This window comes from Pinus tabuliformis, chromosome X, assembly GCF_031772625.1.
Source record: "Pinus tabuliformis cultivar Carrire ecotype Pingquan chromosome X, CPIR1, whole genome shotgun sequence".
In the NCBI taxonomy this organism is placed as follows: Eukaryota; Viridiplantae; Streptophyta; class Pinopsida; order Pinales; family Pinaceae; genus Pinus; species Pinus tabuliformis.
In genome coordinates this window covers 293,142,750-293,159,764 of record NC_142308.1, presented here as the reverse complement: position 1 = coordinate 293,159,764, position 17,015 = coordinate 293,142,750, and the positions used below count along the sequence as shown (strand labels likewise).

Sequence of the window (17,015 nt, the reverse complement as noted above, 5' to 3'; positions counted from 1 at the left end):
ACTTCTAATTTAAAACACTTTGTATGTCAATTGTTTGCATTTTGTATTAATTCCTAGTTTAACATCCAATTTTACTTTCAATTTTGCATCCATGGTTACATCCGCATTTGACTTCTTATATAAAGTATATTTTTCTTTACATATATGACCCCCTTTATAGATTCATAGTGAAATATATGATAGTTTCTAAATATCATTAAAGCAGATATCACAATTCAAAATCATTTGTAAAGAAATTTAAGAGAAATTGACAACATCCATCCAAAAAAATAACAATGTGTCATTAACAATTTTCAAAACATGTATAAAATAGCAACATAATACTAATAAAATCAGTATTATTTTTAATCAAAACAAGTAAAATTCAAATATGATTAACAAATCAAAATATTTCATGAATATCGTTATTCTACGATAAATTAACAACATACATAAATCAAACTCATCGTATGATTACAAAATCAAAATGTCTCATTGATATAGGGTAAATTCACAACACCCATCTAAACATAACAATGTCATTCTACACAATAATTTCTTCATAAAAAACAATGCATGTGCATGCCTAGCTACCACCACCAAGATCATCCTCATGATCATCTTGACCATCCTCATTACTCTGATCCACATCATCACCAACACCGCAACTATCATCATCATCTCCTCCTTCACCACCATCATCCTCATCCTCATCCTCATCATCTCCTGATATATGTTGAACATAATTTGGATCATCGTCTTGGCAATCATTACCTATAGCATTCTGACAAAAAAAATCAATATTACATGTTAGTATTAATTACATAACACAACGCATGTTTTTGTTATACAATGTTAACCATAAAATGAGGTAAGATATAATATCTAATAGTACTAAAAAATAAAATGAAAATATGGTTTAAAAGTATATTGGAAATCCAACTAAGATTACATACCATAGAGTCCATCCAAACAACAAATTCAACCCATCTCTTTTGCTGCAGCACCTCCTTTTCCAAATGATTTGGAGGTCTTCCATATTTTAGTTCCTATCAATCAGTAAATAGGGAGAAATTAGATAACAATGACTTTCTTCTAGTACAAAATTTATTAAAAAAATATCACATGTTTAATATACTTACAAAGGTTGTTATCAGTGCTTTTAAACCTTTCTGGCCACTACAATGAGTGACTTTTGTCTTGGTTAACCTCGCCTTGGATGCCTTGTCCTTAAACATAAACCAATTCAATTTATTTTCACACAAATACATGTCTAAGATACTTATAAGTATTAATACATTCTAAATAATGTTTAATGAAAAATTCAATACCTGAATGCTCTCATTGCCGCTTTTCTTTGTGCATCCAACTTCTCATATGATTTTACAAGTTCTTTCCATACTTTAAAAGGTATGTCAATAGGTCTTTGTTTCAGTCTTTGATCTTGAGGCATTTTTTTAATTTTTCTTGTTTGGTTAAAAATTTTGGTTAAAAAAAACCGAACAAGTAATTCACATCAATGGCATGGGGACTCTATGGATATGTGTAAAAAAATGGCTATAAAGAAAACATCCAAAAAACATATGAGCTCTCCCTTTGATGGTCACTTGGGGCATATGGCTGGAAAGGAACAACTCCATTTTCGAAAATCAAGGACAATCCTTTCTCAAAGTCCTTCCTAATATTTGCTCCAAATGTCTTAAAATGAAAAACAAAATTCAAAAGTCATCCTCAAACATCTCCCTTAAATATAACGTTGGACCATAAATTCTTCACTTTTATTGTTATCGGCTTTGGAATGATTTTTCTATATGCAATTATATAATGAAATATGTGTGCACTAATGAAAAAACATTGAGTTTCATTTTTCATAATCACAAACAATGAAAAAAGAATCACACGTAACTAGCATCATTTTGGAAATTTTATATTTATTAAAAATCTTTAACATGTTTTCCTCCCATATCTCATAAAAAGGTGTGAAATTTTTTATATACTCTCCAATAAGCCTAAGGATCACATACCTTTTAAAACTTTGCATTACCATTATATGTTTCTCCTTGAAGATATATAATATGTTTCTTCTTTAACATATATATTATGTTTCGCATTTCTTAATATTTGACAAAATACTAAAGTTGAAAACAGTGGTCATTGTCTCAATCATATTCCTGGTGATCTTGTTCAGCATAAAACAGTTTGGTACAAGCAAAGTAGGCATGACATTTTCTCTGGCACTCATGATATGGTTTTTCTCTATTGGTTCTATTTTACTTTACAATATTATTTAACATGACATGACAATTTTAAGGGCATTCAATCCTGTTTATATCTATTACTTGTTCAAGAGGAACACTATCAAAGCATGGATGTCCCTAGGAGGTTGCGTGTTATGCATAATAGGAGCTGAAGCTATGTTTGCTGATTTGGGTCACTTCTCAGTAAGATCCATCCAGATAGCCTTCACATGTGTAGTATTCCCATGCCTACTATTGGCTTACATGGATCAAGTTGCATATCTTATGAAGCATCCCTCTGTGGTGGAGAACGTATTCTCTGCTTCAATTCTAGATGGTTTTATCTGGCCAGTCTTCGTGATAGCTAGTGTTGTTGCCATGATTGCAAGCCAGGCAATGATCTCAGCAACAATTTCATCTATTAAAATGTCCATGGCCCTAGGATGCTTTCCCAGATTGAAAATAATTCACACATCCCGACGGTTCATGGGTCAGATCTACATTCTTGTCATCAACTGGGTTCTAATGATAATGTGTGTCTTGGTATGTGATTGTTTTAAGAGCACGGTCGAGATATCAAATGCATATGGCATTGCAAAGGTAGAGATGATTATGGTGACTACAAGCCTAGTGACTCTTGTCATGGTTCTTATATGGGCAAAAAATATATTCCTTGCGATTGGATTTCCTGTTCTATTTGGATCAACTGAGCTAATTTATTTTTCTGCAGTTTTGATGAAAGTGGGGGAAAATGGTTGGATAAATGGTTTTTGCCACCTACTTCCTTCTTGTGATGTACATTTGGAACTATGGAAGTGTTCTGAATTATCAGGAGTTGTATATCTTGTTGGTCACGGAGATGTCAAGGCTAGAAAGGATTCATGGTTTCCTAAGAAACTGGTTATAATCTACTTCTATGCTTTCATGAGGGCAAACTGCAGGGCAGGCCCTGCAAGCCTCAATGTACCTCACACCAATCTCTTGCAAGTTAGCATGACATATACTGTCTAACTTGAAGGTTTCCATGAATCAAACATGCTGAATGTTTTTCAAGGACCAAGTCACAACATCAATATGGTGATGGATAACAAAGATTTCCTTGAAGGTGGCAGAGATGAAGTGAATTTTAATGTGAAGTTAATAATCATAAGTTTTGTTGTCGACCAAGATCTTCATTACTTAGTCCTTGATTTTGTTTGATAGAGAATAATAGCCATTCCTACGATTAATCACTGATATTTATGAACAAAGACACCATTCTTTTTTCAATGAAGATGATAGGTGGTATTTTATATGCATGGTTAAGCCTAAGATAAGCCATGTTTTCTACATAAGTTATATTAAGTTATATCCATGAAATGAAAGGAAGATGACATTGCATGTTTCCTCGTATAGCTAACCATCGCTCAATAACATTGGATGCTTCTCCACCTCATTCATTACATCATTGCTTAAGAACCTTGGATGCTTCTCCATTTTTTTTGACATCATGTATTGATTATGTTGTTGTTGGAGGTTTTACACTAAGTTTTTCAACATCGAGCTTACTAGGGCTTGCACCACCGGGGTTATTAGTAAGAATCTCATGAGGTTTGCATAGCCATGATTATTAGAATCAAAATAGTAGGATTTGCACTAAAAAATAGTTCATAGAGCTTTCCTGCTGGGGAGAAAATCACAAGTTCAACTTCTGCAGTGCAGAGCACCGAGAGCTCATAAGCTTTCTTCAGCAATCCACCTACGTTTGGAAAATGTAGCTTGCCTGCTGGCGATGTTCTCAATCCTCTTCCTCTGCATCTTTCCCCTCACTATTCTTGTATGTCCTCTTTCGTTTTTCCCTCCAAACAAACCCTCTCAAATTGAGAAAGCAGAACAACTCACTCGATGAGAATCCGAATCCAATTATCGCTTCTAACAATAACCCAATACGATACCAGAAGTGATTACACAAAACCTCATTGACTCTTCATTTGTTTGGAAAAGAGCCAAGCATATACTTCTGACGAGGGTTTCCGTCTCAAGTCTGGCTCGCAGGACGTCGCTTAGTCAATTGCGAGAAACGTTTTCCACCTGCCTGTCACATACGGTTTGTCACACTATATATTAAAATCAGGGACAATCCTTTCTCGGAGTGGACAATCCATTTGAATGCATTGATCAATGCTTTGTGCAACGCTAGTAGAGTGGACCATGCAAGGAACTATCTAATGGAGATGAAAAAATTTAAATCCTGATATAGTTTGCTATAGGACATTCATTGGAGGCCTATGCAAGTTGGGTATGGTGGATGAGGCAGTGAATCAACTGGCGATAATGATTAGAAAGGGTCTCTCACCCACATATGCTCTGTACTATTCACTCATCAAAGCTTGCTGCAAATCAAAGAAAGTTCAAGCCGCTGCCCAGATACTGAACAAAATGCTTAGGGAACGTGTTGTTCCAAGTCATGCAAGTTTTATCTATGGCATGCATCATCTTGGGAAGGTAGGAAAAAAAATTGAGGCATAAAAAGTTCTTGAAGAAGTGATAGATTGTAAATCCTCTGTACATGTTAAAGTATACACAGAAGTAATGTCTGCTCTATTTCAGACCAGTGAAGTGGAAAAATCATTACAATTAGAAGGCAAAAGAATTAGAAGAGGTTGTGAAACTAACTTTTTGACTCTGTAAAACAGTGTTTCTCTAAGGGAAAAATTGATGAGGTATCCAAGATTTTAGAAGGCATAAACCAAAGATATCCGGTACAAGGTATTACATTATGAAAAAATTGAAATGGTCAGATTTATTGTTTTTCCAAGGAGACCACTCTTGCTTGAAGGAATGGAGAGGGCTCTGCTCGTAAGAAAGTACTGAACCAAGACCATTGTCAAAAAATGTTGAACCAAGAGTATTGTTAAAAAGCAATGTTGCTTAGTTGCATGAAAATTTAATTGTCCAAAATTTAATTTTGGACTCTTTGCTGGCAAAATTTCATATAAAGGTATGCCCTTTTGCCTTATAACATGATGATTTTAATGAAAATGGAGGAAGGGAATCAACTTCAGAGAATCAAATGAAGTTAAAAAATATTAGATTATCAATTATAATCCATAGGAAGGGAGGAAAATAAAGGGTATGGTTGTGCTTAGCCTAAAACGTTTGCCTCTCATTTGAGAACTTTTCAAAAACTCAACTTTATTTCTGAATCTATAAACACAACTCTAAGTTTACATCTCAATTTACAGGTAAAGATTCGGTTTAAAGCAAATCTAAAAATAAGAATAAGCAAATCCAGAACTAAGAATTTGAAGCATTATTATTGTGGCAGAGCAAGGCAACTAAAATTTGAGTGTGTGGGAACAAAGTGGGATCTAGAACATGGAAAACTCACCAAAAAAAACAGCAAATATTGTGGAAAGCGGAAAAGAGGAAAAAGAGCATCATTCCTTTGTTAATTCTCATACAGAATACAAATTAGATGCATGGTGTGAAGGAAAATGAAATTTACAAATTAGATGCATATGACCATAACATGGGATGTCCCCCAACTTTAAATTTTGCATCATGCAGACATCAGGTAGCAAGCCAAGGAGCATCTCGAGCTGTTCAGGACATTTCTGTACCTCCCCCCCCCCCCCGACAAATCCTGAATCCTGGATATAGGAGTTGCAAATAAAGTATGGAGCTTCTTGAAAAAAAATGTTAGCAATGGGTACTAATGCTAGTTTTAACTTTAACCTGCTTGCAATGAATACTCGGCAAATCCAAGTGTATCTTGAGGTAAAATTTGTTGACAATAGAACAGGATGGTTTTCCTGCTGTTGATACAAATGGCTATTGCTGTTAAGCCTAATTTTAACTATGATATGTTGCCAGAAGACATGTCCCCAAAATTTGGACAAATCCCTCAGACCATAGGATGTGTTCCTCAATCCCAGGTATGCATCCTCCTACAACATGGCATAGAGCAAAATATGCTTAACAGAAGTAGTCATTCACATCAATAGCAAGAAAACCATCCTGATGTGTTTCCAACAAAACATTATCTTGTGATACCCTACACACCACCATATTGGGTAAAAATGTAAAACTAGCATGTGTACCCCCAATGCCAACATTTTTTTCAAGAAGTTCCAAACCATAGCAGACAAGACTCTAGATACTAAAATGACAAGAAAAGTTTACAAAACTTTGAGAATTGTCAAGCCTGTTTCAGACTCTCAGATATCTAGTGGGCTATGCCTGTCCATGAATGCACGTGAGAGACCAATAATATACAAGAAGGCAATGAAACAATCACAAAAGCACCTACACTCAAAATTCCATTCTGGAAAGAAGGAAAAGACTCACTAAGGATACCAAGGGGTGCAAAATTCTAGATGTGAGGAATAGCAGTTACTGAGGAATACGGTTCATCTATTCTTACTGTTACAGATAATGCATTTACCAGATTGACTCAAGGTCTATTTCCTAGTGTCATGGAACACTGTGTTTTGATGATGGCTTTTGGTCTTGTTCCCATGGAACTGTAGTTGCATCTGGCTTAATCAATATGAAAGGGCTGCCCTGTGCGCGATTAGGAAGAAGTTTCCTTTCTTTCTCCTCTGGGTTATGTTTCAAAATTATAACCATCAGCTATCGGCATGTTGAAGGGATCACACACCTTTCAAGCAGAGCCCATTTTTCTGCAGGATTGTCCATAGGCATTGTTGCAAGTAACACCCCTTCATACAGAAGCCAGTTTTCCACAGAAGAATGGTGGTTGTTCAGTGACTCAGGGCCTCTCTGTGCAGTCACAAGTAGTATCAGCATTATAACATATCCTTTCAGAATTCAAGTATATCTTCTCACTGGATAGCATGATTAAAATGTAGAAAAATGTTATGGAGTGTCCAAGTAGTGTAGAACAGAGAAGCAAGAAAAAATACCACAAGACAACCATAGGGTTGATAGAACCATGTTTAGGCACATTAGATATTGCTTGGTGACAGAGTCTTACACCTTTGAAAGGAATATTTGTTTCCCTACATTTCTATTGAACAAATACAAACCTGAATATGTTCTAAGGACTATCATGGAGGGAGTCGAGATGACCCACAGGACCCATAGCTGAATACACAAGGGGATTTCAATGCTGGAAATCTAGTTTATAGCATAGTAGCAAGATTTGGTCATATTGCTCTTTATTATATGGAAATTCGGCAACAGTACAAAATTCAGTATGTTTTCACTGCAATGCAGATACAGAACAGTTCACTTACCTTATAATGTCTTTGATACCCATCAACATATAAGCCCCAAAAAAACAGAGCAAAAACCTCAAAAAAATAAAAATAACAGTAAGAAAACACTTAAAAATAAACTACATTGCAAAATTTTCAAAGAATAAATTGCTTTTTCTGGTTTTAGTGTGTTCTGAGGATGAAATTCTTCTAAAATATGGAACAAAACGCTTATTTTCATACTGAGAAATATAGATTTCCATATTGGAACCATGTTGCATTTCTTTATTAGGTATTTTCCATACTGAGTTGTATTTGAATACATATTCGGATTCAAATTTTGCTACTATGGTTTATAGCCATTCCTAGTTACACGTATGCTGAAATCAGGGAGGTCAAGGTAATCAGATAAATTGTCACAACAATTATGAACAAGAGGCAACCTTCCTTGAAATTCTTGAACCTCCAGTAATCAGAAAAATTGTCACAACAATTATGAACAAGAGGCAACCTTCCTTAAAATTCTTGAACCCCCTACCCTTGCCTGGATTTGCTCACGGCGCCAATCAGTCCTCATGTACATGTACATCAAAATATTTATTATATAATTAACTATAAATTTGTTAACATTAAAAGGACAAATAGATCCTCTGTTCATGTAGAGATGCTCACTGACGACCATGTTGACAATGGCGATGAGAGGGAGAAACTGCCGTGATATCCAATCTTCAATATGCATATTTTAGATAATAAAGACTGACCTACTAAGTTAACCAAGTAGCCGTTATACAAAGTACACATAAATGAAGCTCAAAGCTAAGATTTTTTTTCTCACTTTCTTTGCTTCCCACACAAACTATTACTCGATTTCGATTTTTCTTATTAGATTCCAAAATTTAATGAAATTATATGGCTGGGAGCATTGTTGCAGTGCATGGCTTTTATCCACTACAAATTTTGAAATGACAACAAAAAATCCATTAAGACCGGAATCTCCCCACAACAGTGAAAGTAGAGTTCATTATTCAAGAACAAAGTAAAGCGAACCAAATACTCTAAGAGCAGGACATGCATGAGTCCTCCAGACCCAGATCCACTAGATTGATTGCATCATTTTTTCAGCTGGATGAAGCATCGATGACCCGGTAGATGCACCAGTCATGAGCAAAAATAACAGACGATCAGTGATTCAGAAGCACCCTTACCAAGCACAGTTGAGATCATCCAGATAATCCACAAGGCCATCTAGGTATGCTATCTTACAAAAGCTATAATTCTCATCTTATATCTTGTAGACACTAGACAGACACCCATCACCAGGGTTCTCCCTTCCACACGTAACCCGTCAAACTTTGCAGTCCGATGAGCTTCAATAAAGTTTGCCAGGATAGAATCCAGCCTGGTTTATGGCCCTGCATACCTCTCCTTTGACGCTTAGATAAATTAGGACTTATTTATTTTCTAGGCTTCTGCTATTAGTCTCGTCTTCATTGTATCAGGTTTATCTGTTATTATAACCCTTGAAAATCTAATAAGGAAATCCAAGAGATGCTTCTCCATATTTGTGAATGGCATTCTTCGTAAAACTGTTGACATAGACTAGTGCACCTAAATCTGGGGGATTTAAACTGGTTACCTACTAACACATAACCAGAACCAGCCAGCTGCTCGTCTTCATTGTATCAGGTTTATCTGTTATTATAACCCTTGAAAATCTGATAAGGAAATCCAAGAGATGCTTCTCCATATTTGTGAATGGCATTCTTCGTAAAACTGTTGACATAGACTAGTGCACCTAAATCTGGGGGATTTAAACTGGTTACCTACTAACACGTAACCAGAACCAGCCAGATGCTCAACAACATTGGCTACAAACAATTGAGATAATCACCCCTTTGTTATTTTATCATTCGTCATTCTGTTAAATCTGAAATCTTATTTGTAGTCTCTCCTTTTCAGCGAATACCTTTAAGCACTCCAGCATCAATATATAGTTTTAGTCCCATTAACCTAATGTCCTTTCATCATTTGTGGACATTTATATAATTTATTTCTTTATTCCGAAATTCTTCTTAAAATTATTATTTCCATTTCTTTATGAACCTTCTGCTGTCAAGCAATTGGTGTTATTTTGAGCAAAATAATTTGTAAACGAAGTTTCTTGGTTAGTGAAAAGCCCGCCAAAAGTACCTCTACGCCAAGTAGATCCCTGGAAAGTGTCTATCTCTCAATGTTAGTGACATCTCAACGCATTCACCCATTCGGGAGCTTTCGTAGGCAGTCAGCGTCGTATGTAGAGCATCTAGCTCGGCGGGCCTCACAGTTTGTGAGGAAGAGTAAGCAGATCACAGAGTATTTGCTTATTTCACTCCTTTCGGAAAACCTATAAATTTTTTAAAGTAACTGCTACTTACGAATCATAAGTTTTTTAAAATAAATTCTACTTAGTTTCAGATTTTTAGATTTTTAAGGGGTTTTACCGACCCAGAAATAGAGATTCAATAAATGGAAGAGAAGCTTACTGATGGTGACATCGCCGTCGGGGCTCTGGAGCATCTTGTCCATTCCCTTGGGGCCGAGTGAGGTGCGGAGGATTCTCGCAACGGACCTGGCGGCCGCAATGTTGGCCTTCTGAGCATCTAAGCCTCTGATTCGGGTCTTCTGCTCCTGCTCCTTTATTATGATAAATGGCCTCCCGTACTCATCAAATGCCAGCGCCATCCCTGCAAACAGTAACAGATTGCAGCACAGAGATTAAAACCTAAACATACAAGAGTGGCTGCTAAAAACACACTGGATTTTGAACCAGAAACCTGAAATGCGTGTACTCCTCTCTGTGTGGAAGACTGAATGTGCGGGTGGAAATCCATTGAAGTTAAAAATGGAACATACCTTGGTGCCGTCAATGGACTGAAGAACCGATCGTGGGGTTCGAGTGTCTGCTACTGGTGAAACCCTAATTCGCAAATCTCTGCAATCTCGTTTTCGCTCCCACCCTGCGAAAAGCGAACAGATCCTCCTTCTTGTTCTAGAACGTAAACGAAGTTTGGGTTGGGAGGGGTTTTGTAAAGAAAAGTAAAGCTTTACCTTTTTTCAAAAATGCTAATTTCATAGTGAAAAACAGTAAATACATTTTTTTATTTTCACATCACTAGTTAAGTAGCTATATAATGTTTTTGGTTCTTGGTTAGGTTGGAAAATATTTATAATAATATAATTTTATGGTTGTTGTTTAAGTTTATTAGGTGTTATTAAAACAATAAATACATTTTTTTTATTTTCACATCACTAAAGAAGTAACTATATAATGTTTTTGGTTATTGGTTAGGTTAGAAAATATTTATAATAATAATAATATAATTTTATGGTTGTTGTTTAAGTTTATTAGGTGTAATTTTTTTTAATTTCAATTTAATAATTTTTAAATGGAAAAATATGATTTTAATTTGGTTGTATTGAAAATATTTATATGTTTTTACATATAAGGTGGGTGCAAACAAAGGAGAATATATAGTAAGTCTATTTAATAGTTAATAACAAGTGTTAATTTCTTAAAATTATATGATAAATTTGAAAGGAGTAGGGTATGTATCTTTTTTCGGGTGAAATATATTAAAATTATTGTGTGAATGGGGTTGTAAGACCCTATATTTTCATCCTGGGAAAATATAGTCCTCTATTAGCCACTTGCATAGTTTAGATTGTCATAAGCAAAGTAGGTACATTGTCTTAAGATGTAAACATTACATTTTAAGCAGTGTCATAATGTGGTTTCAGCGAAGCATTAAAAGATGGAATGAGCATGCACATTTGGGATGCTAGTGTTATATTCAGCTTGAGGCATGATTGCACGTCTAAGAAGACTCTAACAAGGGTTGCAGAGGAGAGGTTGGGGGATTGTAGTCTCACTTAGAAGTGTATACAAGCAAGTTAAGCCCTATGAGAAGTTGTGAAACAAAATTAAGGGATTTGACAAGTTGCACGAAGGCAACTTAGTAGTGGTACTAAGTGAGCAATCCTTGATTCAACTTGATACTCTCTCCTTGGCACTAACACTTTGTAAGATGGAGAAGAAATGTGAAATAGATGTGCAACCCACTAAAGAAGTTGAAGGTTGTTGTAATGTATATCGGTGGTTATGTCATGATGTGAAAGGAAGTGTTGGAACTTGGAAGGTGACCATTAGAGTAGATTTACCATGGAGTGCAAGGAGGTGCAAGGATCTGATAAGGAGGGAACTACACAAATCTAACAAGTAGGCCATATTGGGTTAGGATATTACTATTTTGGGACATCCAAAGTTGAAGGTGCATTTTATGGAGGTGCAGTCGAAGTGCTTGGGTGCGTGCCACAGCGTAAGGGTATCTAGGACTTTTAGTGTGTGTTAGTGGTGTTAGTGCATTGTGTTTGATCAACACTCGCTAGAATGTGTTCCATGAAGGAAAAAATCCCACAAATTTGGGATGACTTAACCATTTGGCATTTAAGGTGTGTTATGTCCTAGTTTTGAGGAGACAATTAGAACCATCTTAGAGTGTGATGGGTTATGCCATGGACTTAGGTCCACTTATATGGGTTGAGGTGTAAAGGTACCGTGTGAGTTGAGGAAAATGATTACAATGCTTACCTATATAAAGTGTTTATGATATAAGATTAATAAGTTTTTGTTGGAGAATGGAAGAGGAGGATAAGAAAAGAGAGGCGTTAAGGTTTGTTGTAAATCAATCAAAAGGAACGAACTTGTTAATCTTATTAGCAAGATTGTTCAAGTTGTCTCTTCAATAGGAGTGAATTTTGGCTAGGACTAGGGAGTTAAGCATTGATTGGGTACTCTGGAAATCCAAGACCTAACATATCCAAGCTAGTCCATTAAATAGATTCATCTTGGGCAAGGGTTGTTAAGGCTAAGGTGCAAATATCCCCTCTGCTCAAACTATTTAACATGCAAAGTTGGATCTGATTCTTCAACTTGTCCTGACGATGAACCACACTGGTTGGTTCGAAACGCCTAAACAAATGATATATCTTGTGATTTACGCTGGAAAAATTTCTCGTAAACTACACATTAAGAAAGTTTGTGCACTCCTATATGGATAAACATGCTTATTATCTTTCATGAGTTTCATCAAATATTTAACATATTATTCATCAACTTTATTTAGATATTCATCATCTCCAATTAACAAATATACATTAAGCAAGTTCATGCACTCTTATATCGATAACATGCTTATTATTTTTCATGAGTTTCATTAAAGATTTAACATATTATTCATCAACTTTGGATTTGGCGAGGATGAATTCTAGTATATTACCAAGTGTGTTTTTTTCAATTGTAGTTCTTACTTTCATGATTAATTTGGTTGTAATTTTTACTTCCACGATTAATTTAGTCTAAGTTCTCTAGGTAGTCATTAATGATCTATTCAGTGCTATGTGGGGGTTTTACTTTTCAACAAATATGAAGTATCTATGTTACATTGGGACCTAGTGACCTTGTTGAAAAACCCTAGCAAACATCTTTGAAACCATTTACTAGCACTAGTTGAACTTGAGATATCTCAAAAACTAAAAGGAACAAATAAGGGTTGCTTTGCCAATCCACTCATAACCTAATCCACTTTGGTGTACTTATATTCTCAAAGTGAATCAAATACCAAGAATGATCTATGTCTGCTAAAACCTATAATCACATTGTTTCCCTAATAGCAACTAAAAACTTCTATACCCAGTTGTTGAACTTTTGCAACCAATTATAAACCTTCAACAAGAAGTAGTTTTCTAACGAGAATTATTGCCATATCTTCCTTGGTTTTACGAGGAAAAAGAAATAAAATTTCATTTGTTATCAAAGGTAAACCAAATTCATTATTTGCATACTTCCAAACCTAGGGTTTCGTATCCAAAGTAGATCCTAACCACATCAATGAAACAAACTTTGTTTTTATGTATCATCCAAACATTATGTACAATTACAAACTCACCTCTAATCCATTGTTTATAAAAATGTTGAATATTTTCATACATGATATACTGAATAGTTGGACAATGAAAATAGTTGTCATCGCTATTCTTCCATTTATATGCTTTTTGCAACTTATTTGAAAGAGCAATTTTGTCCCAACAATTAGACTTGTAGCATAAAGAACATGGTTAATACATATGATTAGACCAAAAACTAGTTACTACCAAAATTCAACCAAAAAAAATATTACTGCATAAAAATAGAATTAAAAACAAAAAATATAAAAACAAAAATTTCCCAAATTAAAAATAAATAAATGATAAACTTTTTTTTAGCAAAATTTAGTGATTTTTTTGGTGCTAATACTAACATCACCATTACAACAAGATATTTTTCTAGTGCTAATACTACCATTACAACAAGATATAAGAGGGATATAATACAAAAAGTTTAATAATAATATGTATGTAGAAGATGGTCTTCAGACTGGTGAATTCATGATAATCAATGGGACTACAGTCAAAATAATTGGATGTTATTTACTTTTTTACATAGATTGTCAAAATAATTGCATAAATCGGTTTTTTTTAACCAAAATTTAACAAAAACTTTGCTAGTGCTAACATTAGAACCACCATTACAACAAGATATCTTTCTAGTGTTGACAACACCATTATAGTAAGATACCTCAAGAGAGACAGAAAATCTAAAAAGTATGATAGTAATACGTATCCAGAAGATGGTATTGAAACTAGTAATTGTTCACGAATCCATAAGATTGTAAGGTCATTCTCATTATCATAATCATTGTCATCATCATCACATCCTTGTCATTGTTATTGCCATCATTACATTATCATCATAATCACCATTCATGCCATCATCATCATCATTATGGACATTGTTTGCAATTGTTCATAATTGTAGATGTTGTAAGAAATATCATCAACCCAAAAAATGTGATCAGTGCTAGAAAAGGGTTGTTTAGGACACATTGATATACGTAAGAGAAATAACAACTCTATTTTTGAGAGATGATCGATGATCATCATCATCACCACCATTATCATTGTCATTGTCATTTTTATCATCCCCATCATCATCATTAATGTAATTTCTATCGACATTGCTGTAATCATCATCATCATTCATGCCATTATAGTTTTTGATGATGACCTAGATGAAAATGATGATGATGACACCAAAGATAATGCTTATGATTATGACAATGACAACATCTAAAATTGGGAAGATTCGCCAATGTCATTAGCATCGTCATCATCATAATCATTGCCATCATCATCATTGTCATTGTAACCACTATCGTCTTTATCATCATAATCACAATTCATGTCATCGCCATCATCTTCATTTTCATCATTGTCAATATTATTGACATTGTCATCAATTGTTCATAATTGTCAATGCATAAGGAATATCATCAATGCAGAAAATATGATGAGCGTTGGAAAAGTGATGCAAAAGCAAACATAGAAATGGGGGCAACAATAGAAGTAAAATTGGATGAAAAGTGGATACAACATAAGTAGATGCACAACAACATGAAAAACCTGACAGAAAAGTGGATGCAAAAGTAGATGCAGTTGTCAATGCAAACTTGGATGCAAACATGAAGGCAAAAGTGGAATCAAACATGGGTCCAATGGTAGGTGTAAAACATGGCACAAATTGTGGTGAAACAAATGTGGATGCAACAACGGACACAAAAGCAGATGCAAAAATGGATGAAACAAAAGTGGATGCAATAGGGGATGCAAATGTGGAAGCAAATGTGGTTGCAATGGTAAGCGCAAGATATGGTGCAACAAAAGTGGATGTAACAATAGACAAAAATATGCAAAATAAGATGCAAAAATGGATGTAAAAGTGGAAGCAAACATTGATGCAATAGGAAAAACAAAATTGGATGCAAAAAATGGATACAATGTAAGTAGATGCAAAAGTAGATACAAAACGAGATGAAAAACCCAATGCATAAACCTGACACAAAAGTGGATGCAAAAATAGATGCAATATTTGATGCAAAAGAGGATGTGAACATGGATGCAAAATTGGAAGCAAACGTGGATACAACAGTGAGTGCAAAACATGGTGCAAATTGTGGCATAACAAAAGTGGATGTAATGATAGATGCAAAAAAAGAATCAAAGTATGATGCAAATGAAGATGTAAAAAGGGATGCAAAAAGTGAAATTTAAAATGGGTGCAACAGTGGATGCAAAATTGTGTGCAAAAGTGGATGCAATAGAAGTCGATGCAAAAGTAGATGCAAAACGAGACACAAAACCCGATGCAAATCCTGGTCCAAAATTGGATACAAAAAGGGATGCAAAAATAGATGTAGTAGTTGATGAAAACCTAGACGCAAATGAGGATGCAAACATGGATGCAAAATTATAATCAAAAGTGGGTGCAAAAGGAGGTGTCAAACTAGGCGCTAATTGTGGCACAAAAATATTAGATGCAATAGTGGGTACAATAATAGATGCAAAAGAGGAAGTAAATATGGATGCCAAACAAGATGGAAAAGTGGATGCAACAAAAGTAGATGCAAAATTATATGCAAAACTAGACACAAAACTCGATGTAAAACTTGGCGCAAAATGGATGCACAAATGGATGAAAAAATGGATGCAAAAAAGGATGCAAAAGTCGATGCAAAAGTTGATGCAAGTGTAGGTGCAAAAAGTGGATGCAAATGAGGATGCAAAAGTATGTCAAACAAAATTAGGTGCCAAACTTGATGCAAAACCTGGAACAAAACCTGGTGTAAAGGATGACACAAAACTTGGCATAAAATTTGGTGCAAAACGTGGTGCAAAACCTATTGCAATACCTGGTGCTAAACTTGGTGTAAGATTTGGTGCAAAACTTGATGCAAATTTTGTGTCAAGTTTTGCACCATATTTGATAAATGGATGCAAATAGCACCAAAAATGGGCTCTAGATGCAAAAAAAGAAGTAAAAAGGGACGTTAATCGCTGGTTTTGTTGTAGTGAAGGTTAGAGTTACACTGGTCGCTTTTCACTTGCATAGAAAAGGTTTGCATGCCCCAATGTATAAAGAAAAATAAAGTTTCTAGGTTACCATATGGAATTTCTTGCATTAAAGCAAGGCTGTTCCACCCACGTTGCAGATGAAACACTTCCTTGGCTCTGTCTATTGAAATAGACAAAGGTGAGAGGTGTGGATCCACTGCCAATCACATAACCTTCGATGAGGAAATCTTTCTCTAAACTGATCCCATTTTCCTAAATGGATGGGTGTGTCAGATTGGTGATATATCCTACAAGGAAACATATCTTATATCTTGGGGTTTTCCTGCCGAAGCAGACTAGGGTGCATGCCCCTTGGGTTTGTCACATTCATCGAATCACTCGCGATCATCAGGTGGATGGACTGGAGGTTGATAAGACATTCCTTGTGCAAAAGGACCATTTAGGGATGGCATTTGACTAGTAGCCATGTTTGAACCGGGGAATGAAAGCTGGTCAAAGAGCTGGACCATTCTGCGTTCATACGGGAAACACATCACCCGAAAGAGTGAGGAAACAATAGCTCCCATGTTGTAAATGTAGTCACACCCAAGGAGTAGATTGTAATACAGAGGCC

General features: G+C 35.3%; 1 protein-coding gene across 3 annotated transcripts; it reads right to left on the bottom strand.

Annotated features, from left to right (window-relative positions):
- Positions 1–411: 411 nt before the first annotated feature.
- Positions 412–10,464, bottom strand: LOC149139553 (uncharacterized). Of its 3 annotated transcripts, none has more exons than XM_089448158.1 (5): positions 10,310–10,464; positions 9,940–10,140; positions 1,122–1,208; positions 936–1,028; positions 423–763 (listed from the first exon to the last, which is right to left on the bottom strand). In XM_089448158.1, exons 2-5 carry the CDS (start codon positions 10,054–10,056, stop codon positions 566–568), a joined length of 495 nt encoding a protein of 164 aa, XP_089304284.1. In that variant the 5' UTR covers positions 10,057–10,140; positions 10,310–10,464; the 3' UTR covers positions 423–565. The 3 variants fall into 3 exon arrangements, with proteins under 3 accessions (XP_089304285.1, XP_089304284.1, XP_089304283.1); XM_089448157.1 differs by having other exon boundaries at positions 10,231–10,433; XM_089448159.1 differs by lacking the exon at positions 1,122–1,208 and having other exon boundaries at positions 412–763; positions 10,231–10,457.
- Between the last annotated feature and the right edge of the window lie 6,551 nt (positions 10,465–17,015).

Bases quoted from the DNA above. Each gene is read 5' to 3' on its own strand.
- LOC149139553 (XM_089448158.1), bottom strand. From the start codon at position 10,056: ATGCTCAGAAGGCCAACATTGCGGCCGCCAGGTCCGTTGCGAGAATCC. The intron at 1,029-1,121 runs GTAAGTATATTA...ACTGATTGATAG, and splicing joins AAGCACTGATAACAACCTTT to GAACTAAAATATGGAAGACC. The intron at 764-935 runs GTATGTAATCTT...TTTTTTTGTCAG, and splicing joins TTGTTTGGATGGACTCTATG to AATGCTATAGGTAATGATTG.